General features: G+C 34.1%; 1 protein-coding gene across 15 annotated transcripts; it reads left to right on the plus strand.

Annotated features, from left to right (window-relative positions):
* Positions 1–640: 640 nt before the first annotated feature.
* On the plus strand, positions 641–25,103 carry plekha1a (pleckstrin homology domain containing, family A (phosphoinositide binding specific) member 1a). Of its 15 annotated transcripts, none has more exons than XM_087288873.1 (14): positions 646–722; positions 8,928–9,120; positions 9,208–9,264; positions 9,355–9,400; positions 12,072–12,169; positions 14,833–14,955; positions 16,725–16,868; positions 16,990–17,058; positions 17,584–17,648; positions 18,470–18,533; positions 18,646–18,735; positions 20,820–20,890; positions 23,486–23,554; positions 23,691–24,898. In XM_087288873.1, exons 2-13 carry the CDS (start codon positions 8,980–8,982, stop codon positions 23,508–23,510), a joined length of 993 nt encoding a protein of 330 aa, XP_087144999.1. In that variant the 5' UTR covers positions 646–722; positions 8,928–8,979; the 3' UTR covers positions 23,511–23,554; positions 23,691–24,898.
* Positions 25,104–26,633: the final 1,530 nt, after the last annotated feature.

Below are 26,633 nucleotides of genomic sequence, written 5' to 3' on the forward strand. Positions count from 1 at the left end.
AATTCTGGAAAATTACTTCATATTAAAACAGGACATTTTGCCATCTTTATATGGACTTATTTGAGAGTGATAGGTCAGCAAGCATCATTTGATTGGCAAACAATACTACTACACCAAACATATGATTTTCCATGAGCATGTTTTTTAATTACTTTAGAATTTTTACATTTTTGTAGACAATTAAGGCTCTTTTTTTCTGAAAGATGCTTTGATTCAAGCTATTTTACTACTTTGGTCTTCATTTATTTACATTATGTTAATTGTTATGAGGGTTAATGATGATAAATCAGGGGGAAAGAACATTATATCTAAGTTAATTGACTCGTTTATTCGAGCACAGTTTATTCTTTGGTTGCTTAATGTGGCTGCTAATATTCCAAATTTGCTCCTTTTTCCTTAGTACTGTTTAATTACTTGGCTAGTAATTACTCTTTTGTAAAGATATTTTTATACTGATTACATTTTATCCTTATTATGTGGAAAACGTTCATGACTTCTAATTCATCCCCAGGAACAGTACAAAAAATAAATATTGCTATTTTAAATTAGTCTGTACGAAAGTATAAAGGCGAAAAAGAAAAAAATCGGGCACACTCAACCTGGCGTGGTGACGTATGCAGCCACTTCCGCTCCTGCAGGAAAAACACCCGTGAAGTTTGTGAACGGGGACTCGAGCAGGAGGAGATGGGCTGAACCGAACCACTTCAGCGATAATAAACCGAGTGAGTAGTTTGAGAAATTGGTGTTTTTCGCACATCTGTTGTTTGTGTGCGCGCGCGTGTTTATGGACATGGAGTTTTGTTGAAGCGTAAACACGGATCCTGCTGTAGATTCAAGGCAGGATTAAATGGAGACAGGGCGAGGTTGGGCTTTTCCGTGCTGTTGCTAACTGACAGACGTGGATTTTACACATCCTTGTAAACGACAGCAGTGTTTATCTAAATATAGGGAACAGACTAAGATACTCGTTTAGAGGATCATATAGATTAAATAAAGTTAGTAACTGTGAGCTCGCTTCTATCGCCATTGTAGTGGCTAGTATTAACGTTAATCATATCAGTTCATGAATGTTGATTCATTTGATTCAGGAGACCTTTGGTTTTATGTGTTGATGGAATGTTTATCAGTTATAGTTTTGTCTTATCTTACCTGCCTGACCTTTTTAAACTCCAGTTTTGCATTCAATATAGCACTTAAATATAGAAGTTTATGTAAGTCTTTATTATTGCTGTTACTATTTATAATATTTGCTTATTTACATGTAACGTTACGTTATGGTTGATTATAAGAAAATGTTTCTCCAAGCATTGAAGATTTAAGTTAGGGGTAGTTTATAAATCAACACAAGATTTATTATAATTTAGCGCTACTTAATCACTCAATATCACTCTTTGTAATTTAGTAACGTTAATATATTACAGTTTAAATATAAATATGGTATGGTCAAGTTAAGGCATGGGACGATGACCATATTCAAGGTATACTGCGATTTGGAAATGCCAAAGTTATAAAACAGCCAAAATTTTCTGCTATACCGTTCCTAAAGTATACATATGATTTATGTATTTTTTATTTTTTTATTTATTTTATTTTTAAGGATAACAATATCTTTAGCAGAAAAGATATGCAAAGATGCCTTTTTAAATTGTACAGATATCGATTTATATGACTTATAGAATTATTAAACTAATTAAGATAGCCTAAGTCAACGATTCATTTGAATTATTTAACCTGACATGTTTACTGTTCCAAAATATTTTAAAAGTTTCTCAAAATAAAATATATTTTGTTCAAATGGGACTTAAAAAAATTATTTATGTATTTTAACCAGACATTTAAAAATAATATATTTTAGAGCAGCGATCACAATACAGTGAAATTGTGATATTTTCATCCAAGGTTATCATATACTTTTAGAATCTTATACTGGCCCATATCTAGTCAAGTTCCAAAATACTTTATTAAAAGGTCAAGGTAAATATCATCATTTTTTATTTTAGTATTCCAACAAAGAGATTATATCTTCTTAAAAAAAATTTCCAGAAGTTACAACAACTATTATGAAAAAACTGCTGTGGCTTGTATGCTAAAAAGAGTTATGATTGTGTGTTATCATCAGCATTTTTCTAGCTTTTACCACAAATTTTTAAAGTGGGTACCTGACCTAAAAATGTTGAAATGTTGCATAAAGGTGGTTCATTGTGTTGGAGGTCATTACTTTTTGTTAGTTTTTTTGTAAGTGGACAAACATCCAATGATTAAAAGATTAACTATTTTTTCAAAAGGCATGAATTAGTCACTATGTTTTGTTTTAAATAGATTTTTTAAAATAAATTTTCTTTACAATTAAAATCAATACAACAATTGGAAATATTTGTAAAACAGCTGTTAATAAATCTAAAAATTGTTTTATCACTGTACATAGGGCCTTATTTCTGTGAGGATCAGTCTGCAAATATGGGCTTTGGTTTGCAAACAATACAGGTTTTACTACACATGACCTATATTATGAGAGAGGCAACCTATGATTTCAAAGTGTTTTTATCATTTTACTACACTGTCAAAAAATAATGTTTACCTTCCATTAAGCTCAATCAAATTTACATTATGAGTTTGTTTAACATATATTATGTTAAACTGACTTAAAACAGCTTACATAACTTATAAGATTTAGTTAGAACATTTAGCTCTCAGGACTCTTTTTTTTTTACAGTGTAAGGTCTGTATTAGTTTGCCTTCTGTTAATTGTGTTTACCACAGGGTTAGTTATGATAAATCAGAGAAAGATGTAGGGAGAGGCCATTATTTTTCTTGCTCTTGATATCTCTGTTTACTGTACAGATGAAATGGGTTCGTCTCAGCCTTGTAATTTAAAAAAATAATAATATATAAATAATATATTAAATGCAAGCAGCTGGAAAATGTTGATGTGGCAAAACTGAAGAAAATTACATCTTATATCCGCAAAAGTTTGCTTATTTGAGGAAAAAATGGTTAGTTCCATGTTTATTTACAATAGTCAGTTTAAAAATAACATTTGAACGGATAAGACAGTCAAAAATTAAAATATCATTAATTACTCGCGCACAAACCCATAAAATGTTTAGGTTAGGTTTAACACAAATTAATCTGTTAATCTGTTTAGTTTATTCCCTCAAAACACTGATCAATCAAAGTCCTCTAAAGAAATGCTTTTATGAACTCTTTGTTTGGTGGAATGGGCTTTCACTAGAGGGACAGGAATCTCTGTTTTCATATCCATACTCATAGAATTATTTCTTCAACACACAAAGAAAGAAACTTGAGAGATATCTTCCCAACCACTGGGTGTGTTTTCATACCCGGTTTATTTGAACCATTCATTTTTTTAACCTTTACTTCAGTTCCATAGCTATAGTCCTATAGACCATTTTGAGCAAAAACAATGCTCCCAACGCATTTCTTGTTTTACATTTTTAATTTCTATTGCATCCGAGAATCTAAAAAGAGCCACATATTGATAAATAATGCTATGATAGCTGTTTTAACCATTGTGTTTTGTTAGTTATGAAATAATTTGATAATAAGCAGGAAATGTTCATTGGCCAATGACATGACCACATTGAAATGGTCACCTAAATGAGCTAGTCTTGACCTGCTGGAAACCAAACTGCATGGATTACTTATGTTGAGAATGCAATCTGATCAGTCAGACCAATATGTGCAGTTATGTATATGTATAGTTATAATGTATGTTGCAGGTTTGTTTCACTAATACCTCTTTAATTAAATCATCAGTTTACATGAAGCTAAGATAAAGTCAAATGCTTTATTACATTTGACTGGACCAGCATATTTCAGAACAAATGTCCCACACATGTAAAAAAAAAAAAAAAAAAAACTACATAAGTAACAATAAAAAGTAATAAAATGACAGCTAAAGCCACAATAAGCCTACAAAACTACTCTCTGTAGAGCTGGGAATTGATTCAGATGTCTGGACGGCATTCAAATTCAATTTGCAAGCTCTCATTTTGATGTAGTTGCTAAATTGATTCTTGATTTGATCCACTGTTTATTGTAAAATAATTAAGAAGTTAGGGCTGAGCGATATTGCAAAAAAATCATCACAATATCATGTTTCATATCATTCGATATTGATAATTAGTGAATATTTTTTAACAATACATTTAATATTACTAAGGCGAATAGTATAAATAGTCAAAAACTAAAATATTAAATAACCATAAGTGTTAAAGAGACACTTAAACATACCTTAAACTTGACACCAGGTGCACGTCCTGCACGCACCTCCATTGGAAATGCCAAACTGACATCCTAAGCTTATTGGCATTGCTTCCAAGGCACATGCTCAGCAACCATGTTTTGATAAAATTCTATCGCTTCATACTGAAAATACTTACCAAACTATTTTTATTATCAATATTGACAAGCCCAGCCCTAGAAGTACAGTTCAACTTTTTTATTTCTGTTGCACAAGGGTGAATTAAAACAGAAATCTCTATTTACTATATAGACATAATATATAATCATATATAAAATCTATATAAATCTGTATGTGTAAACATAGATTCACAGCTTTTTAGTCTTCAAAATGTTTAGAAATGTTGAACTGTTTGGTTTATGTGTGAAAACAGTCCATTCCTCTAAACTTTTGATGCTTCCAGAAATTCAGGAGCCAATTCAAGCTGTTTGATTCAAGTTTTCTGAAAAGACATTTTTATACAATCTTCATAAAATGTGTGTGTCCAAGTGAAATGGAATGCTACAAACCTGAGGCACAACAATCTCTCAGGTGTGGATTGTCCTTTTAAAATAAGCTCAAAATGTAAAAGGTTAAACTCTAATAACCTTAGTGTGTGTACAGTATGTGCATGTTTGCAATTACTGAAAGTAGCTCAAGGGCAAGCGCTGTTCCACAATGTCACAATAAATGTGAGAGGTGCGAATGTGCTTGCTTAAATCAATGCAAAAAATATGCCAGTCTTTGATTTATAACAAGAGTTTGCACAGTTTAAACTGAAGTGGTGTTTCATCTGACTTTACTATAGCATTTTCCTTTGTCAGAGAAATGGCGGATTTGTTTTCTAATCAGGAATTCAACACAGCATGCAAACCAAGTATGCTAAGTGTCTTCCTTTGTATGTCTGCTTGTGTTAAAGCACATTCAATAGCCTAAAAATAAGCTCTACAGTGTATTCGAATCTTGCTACAAGCACACACATACACATCTGTGATCTAGAGATAAGGAGTTTGGCCTCACTACTACTTTCTGTCTCTGTGTTAATGTGGTTGGCCTAGTCTAGAGGAAAATGAATCTTGTCTAGTACGTGACCAGACCTGTCTTGAAGACTATCTGCCCAATCTAAAATAAAAAATCAGGAAGAGGAGAGCAAGAATGAGAGATCTGTGTAGGCTCTGATAAGTAGCACATCAGCAGATAACAATACAATCTGTGTGTTTCTTGTACAAACTTTGTCCATCCTTTTTCAGCATGAGCTTCAAATAATAGGTTGCACATCCGGTTTTGGGAGCTTCCAATCAAGAGAACAAGAAATAATAATAATCACCATAGATCACAGGTGTCAAACTCAGTTCCAAAAGGGCCGCAGCTCTGCACAGTTTAGTTCCAACCCTAATTAAACACACCTGATCAAACTAATTGGGTCCTTCAGGCTTGTTTGAAACCTACAGGTAAGTGTGTTGGAGCAGGGTTGGAACTAAACTGTGCAGGGCTTCGGCCCTCCAGGGATTGAGTTTGACACCCCTGCCTTAGATAATAAGTTGTGCTGCAAATAATTTATAGTGAAAGCTTAGGCCTTGTCCAGAGAAACAATCCACTTAGGCTGTTTGCCTACAAAGAAGTGCAGTATCATGTCAAAATTAAAAACTTTTGAAGGCCTCATGATTTCATTGTCCATGCTGTATTATCCTTTCTAATTGGCCAACACGCTTTATCAGCACTTGTTGATTTAGCATGCCCTTGACTGCATCCCAGTGTATTTTAATGCTGACATTTATTTTTAAAAAGGGCAGGAAAAAACTTTTTTATAAAAAATACCTGTTTATACACATGAACATGGCCATGATGACATGAGTATTTGCTTTTGTCATATTCATCCTTCATAAAAATTATCTCAAGCTTCGTTTTTAATATGAAATTAATCAGAATTTTTTTTGGGATTTAAATATACATATAATTTTTTCAGATAAAAATGACTGATTTTGTGAAGAGAAATTTGTGGACAATTTTGCGATTTAAAAAAAAAAACATAAATATACAATTTTTTATTTAAAAATGCATTAGGGCTTCCTCTACTGTAATACACATAAAACACAAATTGCCATAAAAGTTGTCAATGACAGGGAAGTTTTTTCTCTCGTCAGTGGCAGGGAAGGAGTTAATCGAAATCATTTATCGATATGACGCCCATCCTAATAGGCTACCAGCCATACATGTAAAGCAAAAAAAAATGTCCTTCAATTTGGTCACGTTCAGAGGCCGTCATTCTTGAATCAATCTCCAACATTGTAAGCTGCTTGCTTTTCTGTCTGTTCCATTGCTCCATTTGTTAGATGTTTGCTCCAACGTTTTTTTGCAGTCTGAAGTGCTTACTGCACAGGCTGCGAAACATGCCCTTCCATGTAATGTAATGATTGTAAGAACACAGGTGAGACGTAATTTTTTGAGAGACACTTTAATACCTCACTTGTGCTGTGTATGCAACGTCTATAAGTCATGTAAAACAATTAATAGCTTACTGAAATAAATATAATGTGATTATATGGTTTATAATTGGATGTTTATGAAATTATTTATATTTTAAATTAAGAATATTGCATGATTGCAAAAATTTTTAACATTTTATTGATTTTGCTTTGGATCAGCCATTGCAAAATAGCGAAATTCCAGGGGGTCTGATTAATATCACAACAAGCATATTTGCCACCAAAGCTCTTGAGTTCAATGAGATTTGGTCCTCCATATTGTTTTTATTTTTTTATATATAGTACAGTAATACTTGATACTATTGCTGCAAAAAGACTAGGCTTGATTTATTTGTTTATTTTTTTATTTTTAGATTGTTTATGGTCTGCTGAAAGTAATTTGTAAATTCTAATATGATGTCTTTTGATGCTTAATAGATGAACTGTAATGAGAATAATGACTTATTGTACCCAGTGGCTAGAAAAAAAAAATCACTGATTCCTTACAGTTTGACCAAATTTACTACCTTATTTCACGTAACACATCACTGGGTGTACAAGAAAAAGGTGTATCCGTCGTGTTTAGATTATGATGGAACAGGCCCACGTGCTCTCCTCTAAATCCATTGAACATTCCAGAACACAAGGCCGATTCTGTGCTCTGGATCCCAGGCAGGGACAACCAGTGCTTCATGCTAATTGGTCAAGTGACTCATGGTCATTGTTGCCTCTGCATGGGGATGACACAGCAGGCCTTGTCTTCCTTCACAGCCTTTGTCTGTTTATGACTTGCGCTCATGCCATTAATGTCTCTGCCCTGAAAAGAAGAGAATAGTGGAATTATTCTTGGTCTGATGTGTTATGTGGCTTCTTTGCAAGTTGTCAAATTGTTCCTGAATTTAAAATGATACAGTTTGAGTGTGTGCATGCAGTGAAAGTAAGTGGTTATGTGCACTATCACTGTCCATCACGCAATGTCTCTTGCTGATCATGCATTTATGTATTAAAAATATTGTTAAAATTTGATTTGAGAAGCACAATAAGGTTCTACTGAATAATTAAAAGATCCTTTGACTATATTGGTTATTTATAGCTTATTTCTATTTAACATCAAGAAAAATACATCTGGGTTAGCTCAGATATATAATTGTATTATTAGATATAACTTGTAAGTTTAATAACGTGTTAGTAAGCATTAACTACTATAAAGTAACATTAAGATTAGTAAATGTTTCATCAGTGTTAATTAATGTTGACTGCTGCAGTTAACAAATGGAGCCTCACTATAAACTGTTTACAATTATTTCAATGTATTAATTTGGTACTAAAGAAACATTTCTCTATTCATTTTGAAAATAGTTGTTGCTTGATTTTTATTTTTTATTTTTGTCAATGTTTTAGCATTATTTGATGAATAGAAAGTTCAACAGCTATTCCTTTTAGAAATTTGAAAGTTTTTTACACCAATTAATCATACTGATACATTTGAGCCGTAATGTGTAGTAAAGTTGAACAGACTAATGAAAATAATTAAACAGATATTTTATTTATTTTAATTTGTGTTGCTAACCATGAATATTTGATGCAGTGGCGCAGTAGGTAGTGCTGTCGCCTCACTGCAAGAAGGTCGCTGGTTCGAACCTCGGCTCAGTTGGTGTTTCTGTGCGGAGTTTGCATGTTCTCCCTGCATTCGCGTGGGTTTCCTCCTGGTTCTCCGGTTTCACCCACAGTCCAAAGACATGCTTTACAGGTGAATTGGGTAGGCTAAATTGTCCATAGTGTATGAGTGTGTGTGTGTGTGTTTCCCAGAGATGGGTTGCGGCTGGAAGGGCATCCGCTGTGTAAAAACGTGCTGGATAAGTTGGCGGTTCATTTCGCTGTGGCGACCCCAATAGAGAGACTAAGCTGACAAGAAAATGAATGAATGATCCATGAATATAGCTTTGCTGGGTAAATTGAACATCCTTCTTTTCAGTTACTAATGCTGGGTGGTGCGGTGATTCAGATCCTGTGGAGAAGATACTTCAGAGAAAGAAAATATTGTTCAGCTGCAAGAGCTCAAGTCAGGGAATGAAAGGAAGAGAGAGAGTTGGGTCATCGAGGAAGAAGGGAGATTTTTAAAACCACATTGGGATCCGCTCATTTTCTTTTTGTCTGACTAACCTCTCTTTTTCTCCTCAATTTTCATCCCATACTCTTCCTGTTCTGTTTCTCTGTAGCCGTTTCTGATATCAGAAGGAGGTGGAATGAGTAGTGTGAAGACAGGGGGACATGCCTTACGTGGACCGGCAGAACCGCATCTGCGGTTTCCTGGACATCGAAGATGTGGAGAACAGCGGCAAGTTTCTGCGGCGCTATTTCATTCTGGACACACAGCAGGGTAGCCTGCTCTGGTATATGGACAACCCACAGGTATCATATTATTTAAGTCTAAATGCTTTCTGGGTAAAGCATTGCTGATTCTTTGTCTGAAACTGATGCTGTATTTTTGTCTTCTAGAACCTGCCCGTTGGTGCCAAGCATGTGGGTTTCCTCAGTCTCACCTACATATCCAAGGTAATCTGTCAACCTTTAGTACATTTAGCAATTTGCCTAATATTGTTGTTTGAGAAGTTATTGTAAACCCCACTTTTGGTTTTTCTGTAGGTCAGCGATGCCACCAAACAGAGGCCAAAAGCTGAGTACTGCTTTGGTAAGATTTTCTCATATAAATACAAATTATGAGTTTGCACTCATTCATAACATTAATGGGTGTTTTTTCTTAATATTTTGTTAAATGTGTAAGCCCTATATGTTTTTACTTGTTTTATACAATACTATCTAATTTTTCTCATACTATATATAGTATAAATATTTTTTTTTAACATAGCACAAACGTATCATGGTTAATACAGTTAATTGAAACAAAACAAAAAATCATAAAGAAATAACATTTTTGTTTATTGTAATAAAGTAAATGTTATTTTGGCTTGTTACCACATATGTTTGTCTTATTTATTTAGTCTACATTGGTAAAAACTTTAAATAGAAATAAACTTCTTCCAAAATAAAAAAAACAACAATAAATGACTAAAGTTATAGTTAAAAAATTTATATTTTAAATACAAATAAAAACAAGAATAATATCTAAGATGTCTCAGAAAACATGATTTTTGGCTGAAGCTGTTGTTGTTGACTGAAGAGTTTGTGGTTTGAATCCTGACTAGGTACTATGTAGAAAGTTTATAATGTAATAGATCATATTTACACTGTAAGCAATGCTTTGTAATAGTTTTTAACAGTACAGTATGTTTTTTTGCAGTGGAGCTCTGCTAAAGTATACAGTATTTCGTTAGCTCTTCCATTTTCATGCAGAGTTGAAATGTTTTTCAGCCCAAATTCTCACAGCTTTTACATGCACACTTCTGCACATATGCTTACTGCACTGCACATGGTAACCTTCTGCACAACATCAGTGGAAACAGGAAACAGTGGTCTGGTCACTTGATAGATGTGTGTTACTGAGTTGGTGTGTGTATGCACATGTTCTTCTAAAACCTTGCTCTTTGCAAGATGCTTCTGTGGTAATCTGAACTTCAGTTTGAACCATTTATTCTTTTATTACTTGTATTAGAGCCCCTATTTCCCATCATGATCCAAACCTATTTGACTATATTTATTGAAAGGAATCTCTTGCTCTTATGCTGATGATACAAATGGTCAAGATTGCTTTTTGAGGAGTGTTGCTGGGTAACTTTGGAAAAATGATGCCATAAATGGGCAACCAGCTGGGACACAGCATAGCTAATTAGGGCAATGTGTTACAGATACAGTATTGTTGCTCATTCTTAATAAGAAAGTACCCAAGCAACATCGCTTTGCAAAATCGCTCAAAGTTTCCTTGTCTATTATCAGCATTAGGCTCCAAAATGGCCAATAATGCATTATCAGACCTTTTTAATTCATTGATCTAACTACAACATTTAACAGCTCACTGGAAGGAAAGATTATCAGTAAATACCTACTTATACTTTGGTTTAATTCACAAAAAAAAAATCTAAGTAACTTTCCAAATTATCATTGACAACAGTATTTTGCTGCCAGTATATAATCATTTTGTAGATAAACACTGACCAGTAATACAAAGACACAAAATGATGTAGCTTAATGCAGAACTATACAGTGCATTAGTGACCACTTACTTTTTCAGCAGAGCTGTATCCAGAAGTGTTTTTCCCTTAGGTGTTTTGGAAAAGTCCTCATTAAAGCAATGTAAACCATTAAACCAGAACAACCCGCTAATAGGTGAATCACAGTTTAGTTTCAAAACTTACTTGAATTAATGCTATCAGGTGGATTCAACAAAAGTATATGCAATCGATTGAGAGCTTACAAAACAGCTCTGTTTAATAGTTTAACAGTTATTGTTAATATAATCAATTTCTATTAATATTAAATTGGTGGATTTATTATTTCTAGAATCCAGCTGTTGCACTCTTTTAGTAGAAAGCTAAATGTTTAAGTACAGCTTTAAATAAATTGCGTATGCACAGTAGAATTTATACTGTGATGTTGTGAATTCTAGCATTTTTCCTTTCATTCTTCAGAATAGCCACTGAATGAACAGACACTGCAGGGAAAATATAGTCGAGCTTTTTTAGTTTGAAATTGATTCGCACTGCCTTATTGATTTTATGAGCTGTGTCTATGGTAATCCATAAAGTCTACAGGGCTCTAATACAGGCTGTGAGGCCAATTCACACAGGACTGGTATATGCCAACAGACAGTTGAGTTTTGTCGGATTAGTGTGTTACCTCGGTTGGTGTCTGTCAGTGCTTGTTTTTGCAAATTAAACATGCTGAATCAGGCTTGTTTATTGGGTCATAGACTGTCTGAGAAGTAACATGCTGTCTTTTTGTGCTGTGTAAATTAGCCTTTAGAAGTTTTTTGTAGCAAGACAATGATTTAGTCATAGGAAAGCCTTATCAGGGGACTGAATGAGCTCCTACTTCTTCTTCAGAACTACCAGTAACACCTATTTTTAAAAACTTGCATATAATAATACTCCACAAACTAAATTGAAACTCAAACTATTATAGAATGCAAGGTTTTGAACAGTGGAGTATCCAGTGTGACTATAAAGGGATCTAGCAAAACAAGAAAAATTGCATGTCTTCCTTGTCTACATATTATTTTAATGATCACAAGACCAATGACACATTTAAATGACATTGCTGTTAGTTTGCATACGTGACGTAAGAGTTTTTCTTGATTGTGTGAATTTAAAATGGCCTTAAGGAAAAAATATTTTTTGGGTTACTGGCCCTGATGAGTAGTTCCTATAACTACCTGGTAACATCTCTTTCTTTCTGTCTGTTTGCAGTCATCAATGCAGGAATGAGGAAATACTTTCTGCAGGCTAATGATCAGCAGGATCTTGTGGAATGGGTCAATGCTCTCAACAATGCAACCAAAATCACAGTAAGTGCCTGCACGCAAAATACACAAGTGTGAATGTCTTCATCAAAGGCAAAGAGGGGTTTTAAGAATACAATATAGCTTTAAATGTTTTTTTTTTTTTGTCTTTTTTTAGCAACAGATTGTGACTAATTCACCTTTACCTATATTTACAGAAAACAATAATGAACAACAATAGAATCTGTATTAAAATATTTGCTCACCCGTATTTAGAACAGGAATCTATTGACGACATATTAAAAGTAGCCACCCAAGTATAACATTTAAACATTTATACTTTGCTGTGCTCCTAGGTGCAGGTCAGAACAATTATTTTGTTTAAAATTCTATATAGTTTCAGCATGAATATGTTGCTCTGAATTAATTTTTTTTATACAAATTTAATTTTAGTTTGTTTTAAACACTGAAATGGCACATCTTGAATCGTGACTATCCCCAGAATGCCAATTTAACTATTTATTATTTTTGATTTAATTAATTTAATTAATTTTCTGTAATGATATTGCCATTTGTGAAGTTAAACAAATAACTAATTAAATCAAAGTATAATTATATTATAAACAGTCACAGCTACACTGTGGGTTGTCAATTGTCTATTCATGCAATATCAAACTGAATAAGTGAACATTATGATTTGCAATTGCAATTTGCAACCACCATGATGCTATTTTTCAAAAACATTTTAACACATTGCATTGTGTTAAAATGGGGGGGGGGGGGGGGGTATCCTGAATTGTTTGCATTGGTTATTTAGCTATTAAATCACTCACATACTGATCTGATATCCCAGACTACAGCACACAGGAACAGTTAAAGAAACAATGAGAGCACTGTGTGAGTTTATTCAGTCAGTGTCAGGGGTTCTGTCAACAGGCAGGTCAATTCTTGTTAATATTCTCTGCGAGTTTAACTATTGAAAATAATTTAAAAGGCACACAATAAAACAGCAAGTCCTTTTTGGACTTCCAGTCTTCCTTCCCTTTGAGCACACGTGCAGTCAAAAATACATAGAAATGCTCAGGAAGTTGAAAGTTTCTCCAAAAAAATGCATTCCTCATCCTGATGACTTTTTCCATGTGCGAGTCACTTGGCTGACTAAAGGGAAGTTGTATTGTTTGAACGGCCATCACCTCTGAGTCATTTGCAGTTCAGAATACTCAAACGCACACACACACACATGCACACTAGAGTGTCTCTGTCTCTCTTCTTCTCTTTTTCACTCTGTATCACTAATACATCCACATGCAGTGGCCGGAAGGCTCTCATTTTAGGCCAGACACATGTGGAGTGTGGGCTGATGGATTGAAGGCCTACACAATAAGCAGTTGTTGAGATATCCTGTTAGTCAATCGCTGGCTAATTCATCTGTACTTCATTTGTTTTTTCTTTAATAGTTTGGAGGTGGCACTGCTTATTTATTTATTTATTATTATTATTTCTTTTACTTGATTACAAGATTGTTTAATATACAGACCCCAAGTGCTGAGAAATAAATAGTGCAACCATTAAGATTGACATCTCTACCTGCTCAAAAACAAAACGCATCAGGAAGGGAAAAGCTAAGATCTTTTTGAGAGTGGAGAGGTACTCGGATCCTCTATAATTTGTCTGGAATTTGTGATTGAGGGTAGGTTAAATTCTCCAAAGGAAAAAAGGCTGATAACTGTGATATCCACATAGTGATAGTTGAAACTTGAGGCATAGATCACTTCACTAGAATACATTTTTAGCCAAGAATGATGAACTGCTTAATATTTTCATCTCTGGAATTGCTTGGTGGGCAGTTTCCCTGTGTCAACAACAAGCTTCACACTCTTGCCCCTTTAAATTTGCAGTTGGGGAATAATTGAATAATGAAAACCTTTTGAATGGAACCAGACTAAACAACTTGTTGTTAGTGATGATCTATTTTAAATATCCATTAGATATGACTTTTTTTTGTGTTTATACATGCAACGAACAACTGCACAAATGATATTCAGCAGCAAGAATATACTCTAGGCATGAACCTCAGTGACTCATTTAAGTTGCCAGACCTTAATGGGAATAACAGCAAACAAGAACAATCTGATTATAAACCGAATATAATAAAATAACCGAAATAATTGAAATAAGGTATATATAGAAAATACTATAAAAATGTCAGCATGTTATTTTCCACCATTGTCATTTATCAATGTCTGAGGAAAGCTTAAATGATTAACTAGTAGGCACCAAATAAGTGGACCTGGCAACACTGCATGCATGCACAGACCACAATGCATACACTGTACGCATTTGGATACATGTGGATAACATGACAAACATTTCACAACATAATGAAGATTTTATAACAATGTTAATTTGATCAAAAATAGTGAATAACAAACAATACTAGACAGTTTCAGCCATGCAATTTTATGAACGAGTCAGTCATGCTCTCTACACACACGCTAAACAATGATTTAGAGAAACTGCTCTTTACTTTTTTATTGTGTAGGTTGGTTAAATTGTCTGGTTATACACTTATACTAATCTTATGCTATTTAATTGTGATTTTAGGACTACACAAGGAAGCAATCAACATGCAAACTTTGCTCCCGAGTCTAGAACCACCAATTACTGCTATTTTCTTATCTGAAAATAACTTCTGAATCATTCTCTATCGTTTCTCTCATCTCTCTTAGGTTCCCAAGTCCTCTGATCCAGTTCACTCTGAGAGTCAGAAGCTAACTTCAAATGGCAACAAGAAACAGGTCCCATATAAGACTGAAATCATTGCAGGAGTGGCTGTCGTCACACAGACACAGGTATTCTTATTCTCTTGGCCATTTATAAACAGAGTTTAACTCTCTTTCTGTCTGGCAACGCTAATGTTATCATTCTACATACAGTTAAAGTCAGAATTATTAGCCCCCCTGTATTATTAGTGCCCCTGTTTATTTTTTTCCCCCAATTTCTGTTTAATGGAGGGAAGATTGTTTCAGCACATTTTTAAGCATAATAGTTTTACAAACTTATTTCTAATAACAGATTTATTTTCTCTTTACCATGATGACAGTAAATAATATTTTACTAGATATTTTTCAAGACACTTCTATACAGCTTAATGTGACATTTAAAGGCTTAACTAGGTTAATTAGGTTAACTAGGCAGGTTAGGGTAATTAGGCGAGTTATTGTATAACGATGGTTTGTTCTGTAGACTGTCGAAAAAAAAATTAGCTTAAAGGGACTAATAATTTTGTCCTAAAAATGGTTTTTAAAAAATTAATAACTGCTTTTATTCTAGCCGAAATAAAGCAAATAAGACTTTCTCAAGAAGAAAAAATATTATCAGACATACTGTGAAAATTTCCTTGCTCTATTAAACAACATTTGGGAAATATTTAAAAAAGAATATAAAAATCAAAAGGGGGCTAATAATTCTGACTTCAACTGTATTTCTCAGTTAATACCAATAAAAGAAAAGTAGCTGTTGTCTGTTACATATTTAATTCCAGATTAAAAATATATATGATAATTTGACAGTTAATAGTAATTGTTAAATATTAATAAATCTTTTTGTTGATATCAATGCAGTATATTTATATTAATGCAAAAAAATAATTAAAACTGTTTCAGAATTTTAATATCACATTTAAATCATAAATCTCATAATAATGCATTTTTATATAAATAATATAACTATTTAATATTGATACATTTTTGCATTTTAGTTAAAAATATGTATGATTTTAATACCACATAAAAACCTGATACAAAAAGTGTACTTCGTACATTTTTTATTTAATCTTTTATATTATTTTTTTAGTCTACGCAAAATATGTTAACGTCAAGAGAGTTAAAAAAGCAACATTTGCAATTGCAACAAATTATTCTTTTGATCGTTTTATAAAAAAATTATAATAGTTTAGAATATAATATAATATAATATAGGTGGCTCAATGGCGCAGTGGGTAGCGATGTTGCCTCACAGCAAGAAGGTTGCTGGTTCGAGCCTCGGCTGGGTCAGTTGACATTTCTGTTTGCATGTTCTTCCCATATTGGCGTGAGTTTCCTCCGGGTGCTCCAGTTTCCCTAAGAGTCCGAAGACATGCGCTATAGGTGAATTGTCTAAATTGTCCATGGTGTATGTTTGTGAATGAGTGTGTATGGGTGTTTCCCAGTGATGGGTTGCAGCTGGAATTGCAACCGCTCCATAAAGCATATGCTTGATAAATTGGCGGTTCATTTCGCTGTGGTGACCCCATATTGATGAAGGATCTAAAAAGAAAAATCTTTCAAAATCAAAATCTTAGGCCTTAAAAAAAAATCTTAATTTCACAGAAATATGGTCTTGTAGGTAAACAATTTTAAATGGGTCTTGTGTAAAGCTACCCGTTATTTAAAATATGTGGCTAAGAAATAACTATTTAAAATACGTTTTTTGATCGAGCTAGTAAAAAAAAAGATTGTAGGCCAGTTAAAATATATATATATAAAAATTCTAAAGTCTAAAATTTTATTATTGATGGTCTTAAGTCTTAAATTTGACTTTGTGAAACCTGTAGAACCTCTGATAAATGTCTCATTTTTAGCAGGATGGAGAGGTGGGACACAGTGTTGCAGGAGAGAAGTTGGGCTTGAGGAAGCCTCCGAACCATCCGCCATATTTGCACACGAGAGCAGGGCAGGATCAGGCCGTTATTAAAGCAGGATACTGTGTCAAACAGGGGGCTCTGGTGAGCGTTGAGGAGCTGTCTTTACCCAAAAATGCAAAAACTGAGAAATGAGACCTGTTTGCAGATTTGGTTGACTACCAAAGATAATTAATTACGCATAACTGTCCTTCTCTCACACCAGATGAAGAACTGGAAACGAAGATATTTTGTTTTGGAGCAGAACTCAATGAGTTACTTCAAGTCTGATCTGGTATGTATGTGAGCACTGTCTATGAAGTATTAATGATTTGTATTGAATGCACACGTCGTTTCACAATTCAGCACAAAGATTCAGGTGGCCAATAAATCATGTTAACATTTTAGATTAAATGGTTGCATTTATTTAGACATGGAAGCAGATTTATGTAGTGGAGGAAAAATATACCCGGTGACTTTGATATTTTCTTGCAGAAAAATGTAAATTGAAAGTTTATTGTCTTTTGCATTGAATATTTTTTTTTATCTCAACACAAGATAAAGCAAATACCAGTGCTCTGCCTCAACATGAACGGCACTATCCCTGTGAAATTCCAGGCACTGCTGGTTGTGTGTGATTTAACTGCATATGATCATGTGTCTCTGCCTGTTAGCAAGTCAAAGATATTATGGAAAAAGTATTTAAGACTCTGATTTTGCTCACCTGCATGTAATCTGTAAGGTGTGCCATACACTATCTATGTGGTGTCTGTAAGAGTGCTAATTTATTTGTCTCTCTCTCTATTTACTGTTCTTTCAGGAGAAGGAGCCATTGAGAATTATTCTTCTGAAGGAGGTCCATAAGGTACAGGAGTGTAAACACAGGTACAAAAACAGTGTCTGCAAATTGCATAAATACAGTTGAAGTCAGAATTATTAACCCCCCCGTTTATTTTTTCCCCAATATCTGTTTAATGGAAAGAAAAAAAAATCCAGCACATTTCTAAACATATTTGTTTTATCAACTCATTTCTAATAGCTGGTTTGTTTGATCTTTAATCTGAAATAATCTATTGTATACTTAAAAAAATAAAGGTGATTTAGTGTTCATAAATGTTTTATTTTTAATATTTTTAAAACTAAACTGGTCTTAAACTTTATATTTTTTGATTTTTCATAGTATATGTGTTAATTTCTGTACTTTTTACCACAAACTGACATATCAATCACACTGATATTTTAGACATTATAGGATATTAAAAAAATGCATTGAGTGTGTTAACTAGCGACATTAGGAGTTAAGAAATTCAATCCAAGCATTTTTTTTTCTTTGTGGGGTAGATAAAGGGTTAATGTTTCCTCGTCATATATATATATATATATATATATATATATATATATATATATATATATATATATATATATATATATATATATATATATATATATATAAATATATATATCTATATATATATAAATATATATATCTATATCTATATTTATCTATATATATCTATACAGACAGACAGACAGACAGACAGACAGACAGACAGACAGACAGATAGACAGATAGACAGACAGACAGATAGATAGATAGATAGATAGATAGATAGATAGATAGATAGATAGATAGATAGATAGATAGATAGATAGATAGATAGATAGATAAAAACATAAAATTATATTTTCTTCATTTTCACCTACAGTGAAATAATGATGCGCGACAACCTCTTTGAAGTCGTCACAACCTCAAGAACATTTTTTGTCCAGGTGAGGAATCTTGTCATTCATCAAGCTTTGCATTTAATACAATGGTAAACTATCACTATCATTTTCCTTTTAAATAGCAATAATAGTAATTATTTTTTCCCCTTCATTTCAGGCCGATAGTCCCGAGGAGATGCACGGCTGGATTAAGGCTATTTCAGGAGCTATTGTGGCTCAGAGGGGCCCGGGTCGGTCTGCAGCCTCTGTATGTAAACACACATGCACACATATTCTCACACACGCATGCATGCACGCACGCACTTAGATTCAAACACAGGTAGTCACTCTTCCTAAGTGAAACAATGGAACAAACCTGAGAAACCGTGGACTGTGTGAGGAGTTTTTTTCACTGAAGTGTGAGTATGGTGACTGCAGTGGTTTGGTTTAAGATGAGCTTGTAGTACAGTGTTGCATTACTCTAGATTCAAGAGTGAATCATTGGAATAAATGTGGGCCACATTCTCTTCATTCATACTCTTTTTCTCTCAATCCCTATGAACCTGGTGACCTCAAAGTTTTTGGAGACTTTAGTCACACTTAATATTTGAATGTCATTGCATTTAACAACCTAACTCATTGATGGATCAAGCGCATATTTTAGCTTAATATTTAGTGAAAAGGCATTTCTTGTGTAAGTAGCTGATGCATATTTGTTTATATATATATATATATATATATATATATATATATATATATATATATATATATATATATATATATATATATATTATACACACACACACACACACACATGCAGGGCTTTACATTAACTATTTTGATCACCAGCCACTGTGGCTAGTAGATTTCCAACATTTCTAGCCACTTGCCATTTTCACTAGCCACAATTTTGTTGTTTGGAAAATATATTTTATATAAATAAATGTGACTTTGACATGCTAAAATGACTTGATTTAGATGTTGTGTTGTCCCTGATCAGCAGTTACTACATAAAAATGGTTGGTTAATCTCATATTAAAGAAATGTTTTTGTAAAGGATAATAATTAAACTATATTAACAAAAATAGCTGTAAGCAAAAGAAAGCAGGTAAAAACATACCACGAGTGATAATGAAAGTATGATCACGTGCCTGAGAATAATTAAAACAAAAGCAGTGACTGCTGCTGTTGCTTAAAAATATATCTATTTTTCAATCTTGAGCTCTTAAAAGCAGCAGGACTGTGGGTACACGAGCATCGTTTTTTTTCTAGTCTTTTCCAAATAGAACCGATCGCAAATGAACGGGAAAAAGCGCAAGTAAACGGGAGCGCGCGCGCTTTAAACAGTGCGCGCATCACATCACCTGTGCGGGCGAGTAATAATCCTCTTATATGGTATTCACCTGCTTTGTCTCGCGCGAACACAGTTATTGTTTTCAGTCGTGCTGTTTCTCGATTCTAAGATCGCAATTTCACGTATATTGGGCCATGCTTATTGTCGAACCCTGCTTTAAGAAAACTACATTGTAAAAATTATTTCCAACCTGCCAAAGTGGCTAGTGCAGCTCTGGCTGTCTTACCCGCCAAAGCTGAAATCTACCCGCATTTGGCGGGTTGGCGGGTGTTAATGTAAAGCCCTGCACACATGTATACACCAGTGGTCACCAATCCTGGTCCTAGAGGGCCGGTGTGCCTACAGGGTTTAGCTCCATCTTGCGTCAACACACCTCCCTGGATGTTTCAAGTATATCTAGTAAGACCTTGATTAGCTTGTTCAGGTGTGTTTGATTAGGGTTGGAGCTAAAATCTGCTGGACACCGGCCCTCCAGGAACAAGTTTGGTGACCACTGATACACACACACACACACACACACACACACACGATAATATTTATTATTTTTACACAAAGTATATATATATATATGTTTGTGTGTGTGTCACCGTGTGCGTGCGTGCGTGCGTGTGCGTGTTAAAACAGAGAGTGTGTAGTCGAGGGAATTTTCTCCATTCATCTATTTGTTTATTTGTTATTTTGAACGTTGAAGTGCTTTCTATTACCAAGCCATTGGTATTTGTGCTGTTTTTGGTAGATTGTAATGATCATTATGGAAATGAGCCGTTGCCTCTCTGTCCTTAAATTTGTGTGTCGATTTCCAATTAAATTCAAAATCATAAAACCATAGAATTATTTATGCTTTTTCTTTTTTTGATTGTTTTATTGTTTGCAAATGTCATATATATATATATATAAATGCAATGACAATCATATATTAAATGCTCAAATACTTTTTCGGGCACATTTATCTCTGTCCCTCTGTCCTCCCCTAATGTAGATCTGCACTGTTGTTTCAGATGCGTCAGGCCAGAAGGCATTCGAGCCCCTGTATTCAGAGATACACACCACGTGTCACTCAAGGCAGCACGTATGTGAGCTCCGCCCCTTTGATCCGCCCCCCACTTTTTCCGCTTCCTCGCTTCGCTTTAGAGGAGTCGCTAATGTACATACGCTCACGGGCGAAGTCATCTAGCTTAATCTTTTCCACTTTTGCAGAATAACTTCACATACACATTTAACAGTTCAAGCTCATTTGTAGAAATAAACTACATTCAGAGATGCTTTAAGTTTTATGCTGGCCTAATTATTTCCTTCTAATTCTGTTTCCCCCTGACTTATGTCTTCTCAACACTGTGGCTCCTTCATTTGAACTAATGTTTAATTTTGACGCAGTTCTTCACTTCTAATGCTTCTGCCTCTCTGCCAGCCCACTGCAGTCTCCTGCTACACACTCGAAACATTGCATGTTTCACACATTTTAGCAGCTCATATCATTCAATTGTTCTTTTTTTTTTTTAATGGTTCATGAAATTGTATTGCCTTTTTTTAATCGTCCTAAATTATCCAAATAGGTAAATACTGACTGAAATAACCAAACCCTGTTCACAGCCATTCTGTAATGAGGTAAATATTGAATGAGATGGAAATTTAGGATCTTTTTACACCAGTTGTCATTTTTGGATTTAATTTTTTTCTGCTGGACAGAAATTGAACTGTAAAATAAGTTGATGTGATTAAATATAATAAGCAACAATCCCACTACAATGTGGATCAGCATCAGTTATTCTTTGGACTTATCAAAATTAAATGTTTTTTTTTTTGCTCAGTTATAGACTAAATTAATAGTTCATTCATTATTTGTTAGCATCCCCACTTAGAATACAACTTTTTTTATTTGGAAACTGGTTGGATTTAATTTAAATATGTTTTTGATTGATATAACACTATTTATACTTTGGTGAATGATACAAATGAAGGTTTAAATTCAACAAAGTCATTTTTGAAAGTAAAAAATATATATCTCAGAAATCTTATGTTAATGCGTCATGTTTCACTCATTTATAAAACATACAAGTATATATACATAAAATAATATGTTGTTGTGCGTGCAATTTGAGTGTGTTATTATAATGTTGAACATGATGTTAAATGTGCTCTGCATTGCATATGCATTGCATTTTGGTGTCAGTGTTTCATAAATTTATCCCAAATACCAAGTAATGTTTTGCAGTTAGCTTTTTGTCTTGTGAGGTGAATAATGAAGTCTCAGACATCAGGTCATCAATCACTGCCATTATTCGATTAGACATGTCTCTGCTTTCTCACAAGATTAAGTTAAATGTTTTGGCAATCTACAGCAGTGACTAAGATGTTTTGTTTTGTTTTTTTTCCTGTTGTGTTGCAGTTCTCAGACTAATGCTAATGTGTTTATATTTGTAATTTCATTTGTAACTCTTAACACAGAATGCAGTTATAACCTAGTATTGATATTTCTCACCTTTTTCTTGTTTTCATTATATACTTTCTTTTTCCATCCCCACTCTTTCTTTTATTAAATTACCCTTCTTCTCTGTCTACCAACTTGTACCTTGGGCTGGGCGAAGTAGCTTCAAATAATGCTTTGAAATTCCATATGCATCTCTGTTTGTTTATCCTCTAAAATATCTTGAGATTGAACTTTTTACTACTTTATTTTAAATCAGTGCAGCAAAATTTGACACAAAATAGTTACAGTACAGCAACAAAAACTGAAAGACGTTTTTAAATGAGTAAAATATTTAATCCAAAATAATCATTCATTTTTATTTCTATGAACTAATAATACATTAATATACTACAGGATTTACCTTAATGAAAATATTTGTTTAACAGAGCAAGAAAATATTCACAGTCAAAATAATATAGTCTGATAATATTTTTTCTTCTGGAGAAAGTCTTATTTGTTTTATTTCAGCTAGAATAAAAAAAAAAATTTAAGGTCAAAATTATTAGCCCCTTTAAGCTGTGTATTTTCTCGATAGTCTACAGAACGAACCATCATTATACAACAACTTGCATAATTACCCTAATCTGCCTAGTTAACCTAATTAACCTAGTTTAGCCTTTAAATGTCACTTTAAGGTGTATAGAAGTGTCTTAAAATATCTGGTCAAATATTATTTACTGTCATTATGGCAAAGATAAAATAAATAAATTATTAGAAATGAGTTATTAAAACTATTATGTTTAGAAATGTGTTAAAAAAAATCTCTCCGTTAAACAGAAATTAGGGGAAAAAAATGAACAGTGGGACTAATAATTAAGGGGGGCTAATAATTCTGACTTCACCTGTATATCTACTCTAAAAGTGATCTGAGCAAATGTTGTTTGGCCCAGTTTTGGATCTGATTGATTGTGGACAAGCTTAAAACAATTTTAGTATTGATTTGATTGCCAAGAATGCATTTAAAAAAAAATGTAAAATTGCCTGTGACACAAAGGCATGTGTTAAAATGTGTATAAACACACTCCTAAGGAAACTTACTGAGCAAATGAAAAGCACATTTCCTTATAGTTTTTTATTTTCCCTTTTTTTGATCCTGCAAAATTCTTATATCAATTGAGCAAACGCTGCATCGTCCAGTTCTCCTTTTAAAATCTCTCCGCCTCTCACATTGTCTCTCTTTCATGTTGTGTTTTCCAGTGAAGGGCATAGCTGGGCTCTCTGAATACTAACACTTGTGATCTGATGCTCTGCTGCCTCTGGTCTCTGGTACTTCTCATCTCCTAAAATGTTTCTCGGATGTCCTTAACTTGCTGCATCAGCCTTAACGCTTTCCTAAAAAAAGCCACTTTGTTCAAACCAGACCTTCAAATGTAAATGCTGTTGTTTTTTTCACCCCATTTAGGAGCACATTGTTGGCGGCTCCTGTTTCTACCGCCAGCACACGGGTTCAGTCATCCCCTGGACGGCCAGCCCTGCCGTGTCAGGCCACCCAGAACGCCATGGTCCCGCGAGGCCTGGCATGGGACAGCGAGCACTTCATGAGCCTGCTGCCCCTGCCCCGTCCACACGCCCGCCTGTCATTGCAAGAGACCCGCCTGTCCAAGTAACTCACGAATCGCCCTGGCGGAGACGCAGCAGCATGGGAATGTGCGACGCTCCTTTACCCCAACTTGATCTTGACAACGCAGATCTTCCCGTCAGTGAGGTCTGACTGTTTTATAGTAAACTTTTAACTCGGACAGAAATATCAAGGTGTGATAGGTCTTCAAAAACTGATCGGATTGAAAGAGCTCATGTTCGTTTTGATCAGGAACACTACATTAGATTGATTCAAACACCAAAGATTCTTCAAAGTACCCCCCAACCTTCTTTTTTGGCTAAATATCACCGACTGCATTGGAGGAAGTGAAGATTGACATGGATTGGGGTTGGAAAGTGTTTTTGAGACATGATTCCCTTTTAATATCTGAAAACTCTCCTTTACTGAGGATAACAGAACATGCTTTTTTTCTGTACAGTTTTTTAAGGTTTTTCTTTGTGCTCTAATTGTGACTAATTGATCCTGTGGACTAAGCCGGAGTTCATTTTAACTCCTCATTTGCCTTTAATCTACATACATACATATGGGTGACTTCATGTAGTTGTAATATTTTTGTCTGTCATTTGCTCTGCTAACTGAGGAATCAAATTCACTTGTTATTTAATAACTCAGTGTGATTACGGTACTCAGTTGGATTACAGTAAAACCAAGCAGCTTGTAAAGATACTGTTTAATTGGTCCACGTTCCTGTCATTTTTCCGGCATCCTGATAAGACTATAAGTGTCTGACCAGATGAGTGAGAGAGGTTGTTGTTGATGAATTGTTCATTTTGTGTTTTGAGTTGTTGGGATTTGCGTATGACTACTATGACAAAATGCTTTTCAGTGTAAGTTTATCTTCGCACTGATTCATCATTTTTGCCCTGTCTAAAAAAAAAAGAGCCTCTCTTTTGCTTTCAAAGGTTTGGCGGTTTTAACCCTCAGTTTTTTTTTTGTGTTGTAACCATTTTAATCTTGTTTGTTTATATTATTTATTATAAGAAAAAGCAATAAACCAAGTCTGAATTATTGCTGTTGATTGGATATATATTACACTTTCGCTCCCCATAGACAATTATTTAAATAGTTAAGCCCATAAAATAAATCTGTCATCATTTACTAGGACTTGTGTACAGTAGATCCAAACACGAGAAATTCAAATAGACAAATGAAATTAAATGAAGTCTGCTCTCCCAAAGCTCTGATGTTTAAACAATAAAGAGATCAACAAATTCATCCATTTGGGTCAAACAGTTTAATCCAAAGCTTCTGAATGGACATGGTTGCTTGATAAGACTAGCATATTTGATTTAGGCTTTTATATAAACAATGACCAATTATTAGTATTTACACAGTGTTCCCAAAGAATTCGAGGAAAGTAAGGCATTAAATTATGTTTCGTTATTGTTGTGTAAAGACTTTATTGAATAACCAAAACATGTATTTGTATGTACAACAACTATAGATATGAGTCGATACAATTTGAAAGATGTATCATAAATGATTGTGTAATGAATAATGCAGCATGTTATATGTGAATTAAATTGCCATGAAAAAATCATTTATGATGCGCCTTTTAAATTTTGTATCTATAGTTGAAGAGGTCAGATGCAAAAAAAAAAAAAAAAAAAAAAAAAAAAACTTTAAGTGCCATGTGGAATTTTTTTCTAGAACGAGCATTTTTTTTTTGATCCTCTTATGTTTATGTTCAGGTATTCCATGCTAAAAGCGATGACAATAACCTATTATTTGCCATTAAAGTGAAATTACTGAATCAAGACATAGGAGCTTGAGGAAAAATGCACATTTTTGAATAAAATTTCAGATGGCACTTAGAGGTTTTTTCATCTGCATCTTCAGTTGTTGTACAATATGTGCACTGATACCACTTTTCATCTCTCCAGGAAAAAAGCATGTCAAAGGCAAACAGTATCAGAGTAGAAGTTGAGGTGGAGCTGACGATTATCCAGACCACTCACTGTAACATTACTGTAAGCAAAAAAATAGCTGTCTGACTCCCACTGCCGTACATTATGGCTCTGCTGATCTGTAATTTGCTACTATGGGTTAGCTCTTTGGCTAGTGCAGGGGTTCCCAAACTTTTCAGCCTGCAACCCACAAAGTAACAATGCCAATGACTTGCGACCCCCAATATCCTCTGAGGTGGTTATATACTAAATATACAAACCTTGCAAACACAAAACGGCTCACACACACACCAATAGGCCCAAGTCTATTCTTTGTTTTATTTTGGAGAACGCCACTCGAAGATCATCCTCTGTTCAGTCATGACCTGTATTGATTAATTTTATAGTATGCGAGTGCCGTAAAAGTGTCAGAAAGTTTAACCTGGTGCCATGAGAACAATCTGCTACATCTGACCTTATTGTTGTGTCTAATCTAACGTAATGAGACCCCTATAAACATTAAAAACTGATTTTATCTTCTGCAGCATATGGACAAAATATGCTCATTCTGATAGTTTTATAAAATAAATTGGGTTTTTTGAAATTTCAAGTAACCCCCGCTCATTATCCCGCGATCCACACTTTGGGAACCACTAGGCTAGTACATACAGTGTAAGTAGGTACTGTATAGTAGGCTACATACTGAGTACCTGAAATTGTGTAGGCTACTTACTGTGTTGTAGGTACTACTTTTGAATGTGAACTTACTCGTATAGAACCATATTTAAGTGGCCATGAATAATTGTATAGTATGTGTGTCTATCCATAAAATCTCTTCTGTGGCCTCATAAAATAGTAA

This window comes from Danio rerio, chromosome 17, assembly GCF_052040795.2.
Source record: "Danio rerio strain M-AB ecotype USA chromosome 17, GRCz13ab, whole genome shotgun sequence".
Lineage (NCBI taxonomy): Eukaryota > Metazoa > Chordata > Actinopteri > Cypriniformes > Danionidae > Danio > Danio rerio.

Excerpts from the sequence above, each read along its gene's own strand:
- plekha1a (XM_087288868.1), top strand. The coding sequence starts at position 8,980 with ATGCCTTACGTGGACCGGCAGAACCGCATCTGCGGTTTCCTGGACATC. Across the intron at positions 9,121-9,207 it reads GGTATATGGACAACCCACAG|AACCTGCCCGTTGGTGCCAA; the intron begins GTATCATATTAT and ends TTTGTCTTCTAG. Across the intron at positions 9,401-12,071 it reads AAAAGCTGAGTACTGCTTTG|TCATCAATGCAGGAATGAGG; the intron begins GTAAGATTTTCT and ends GTCTGTTTGCAG.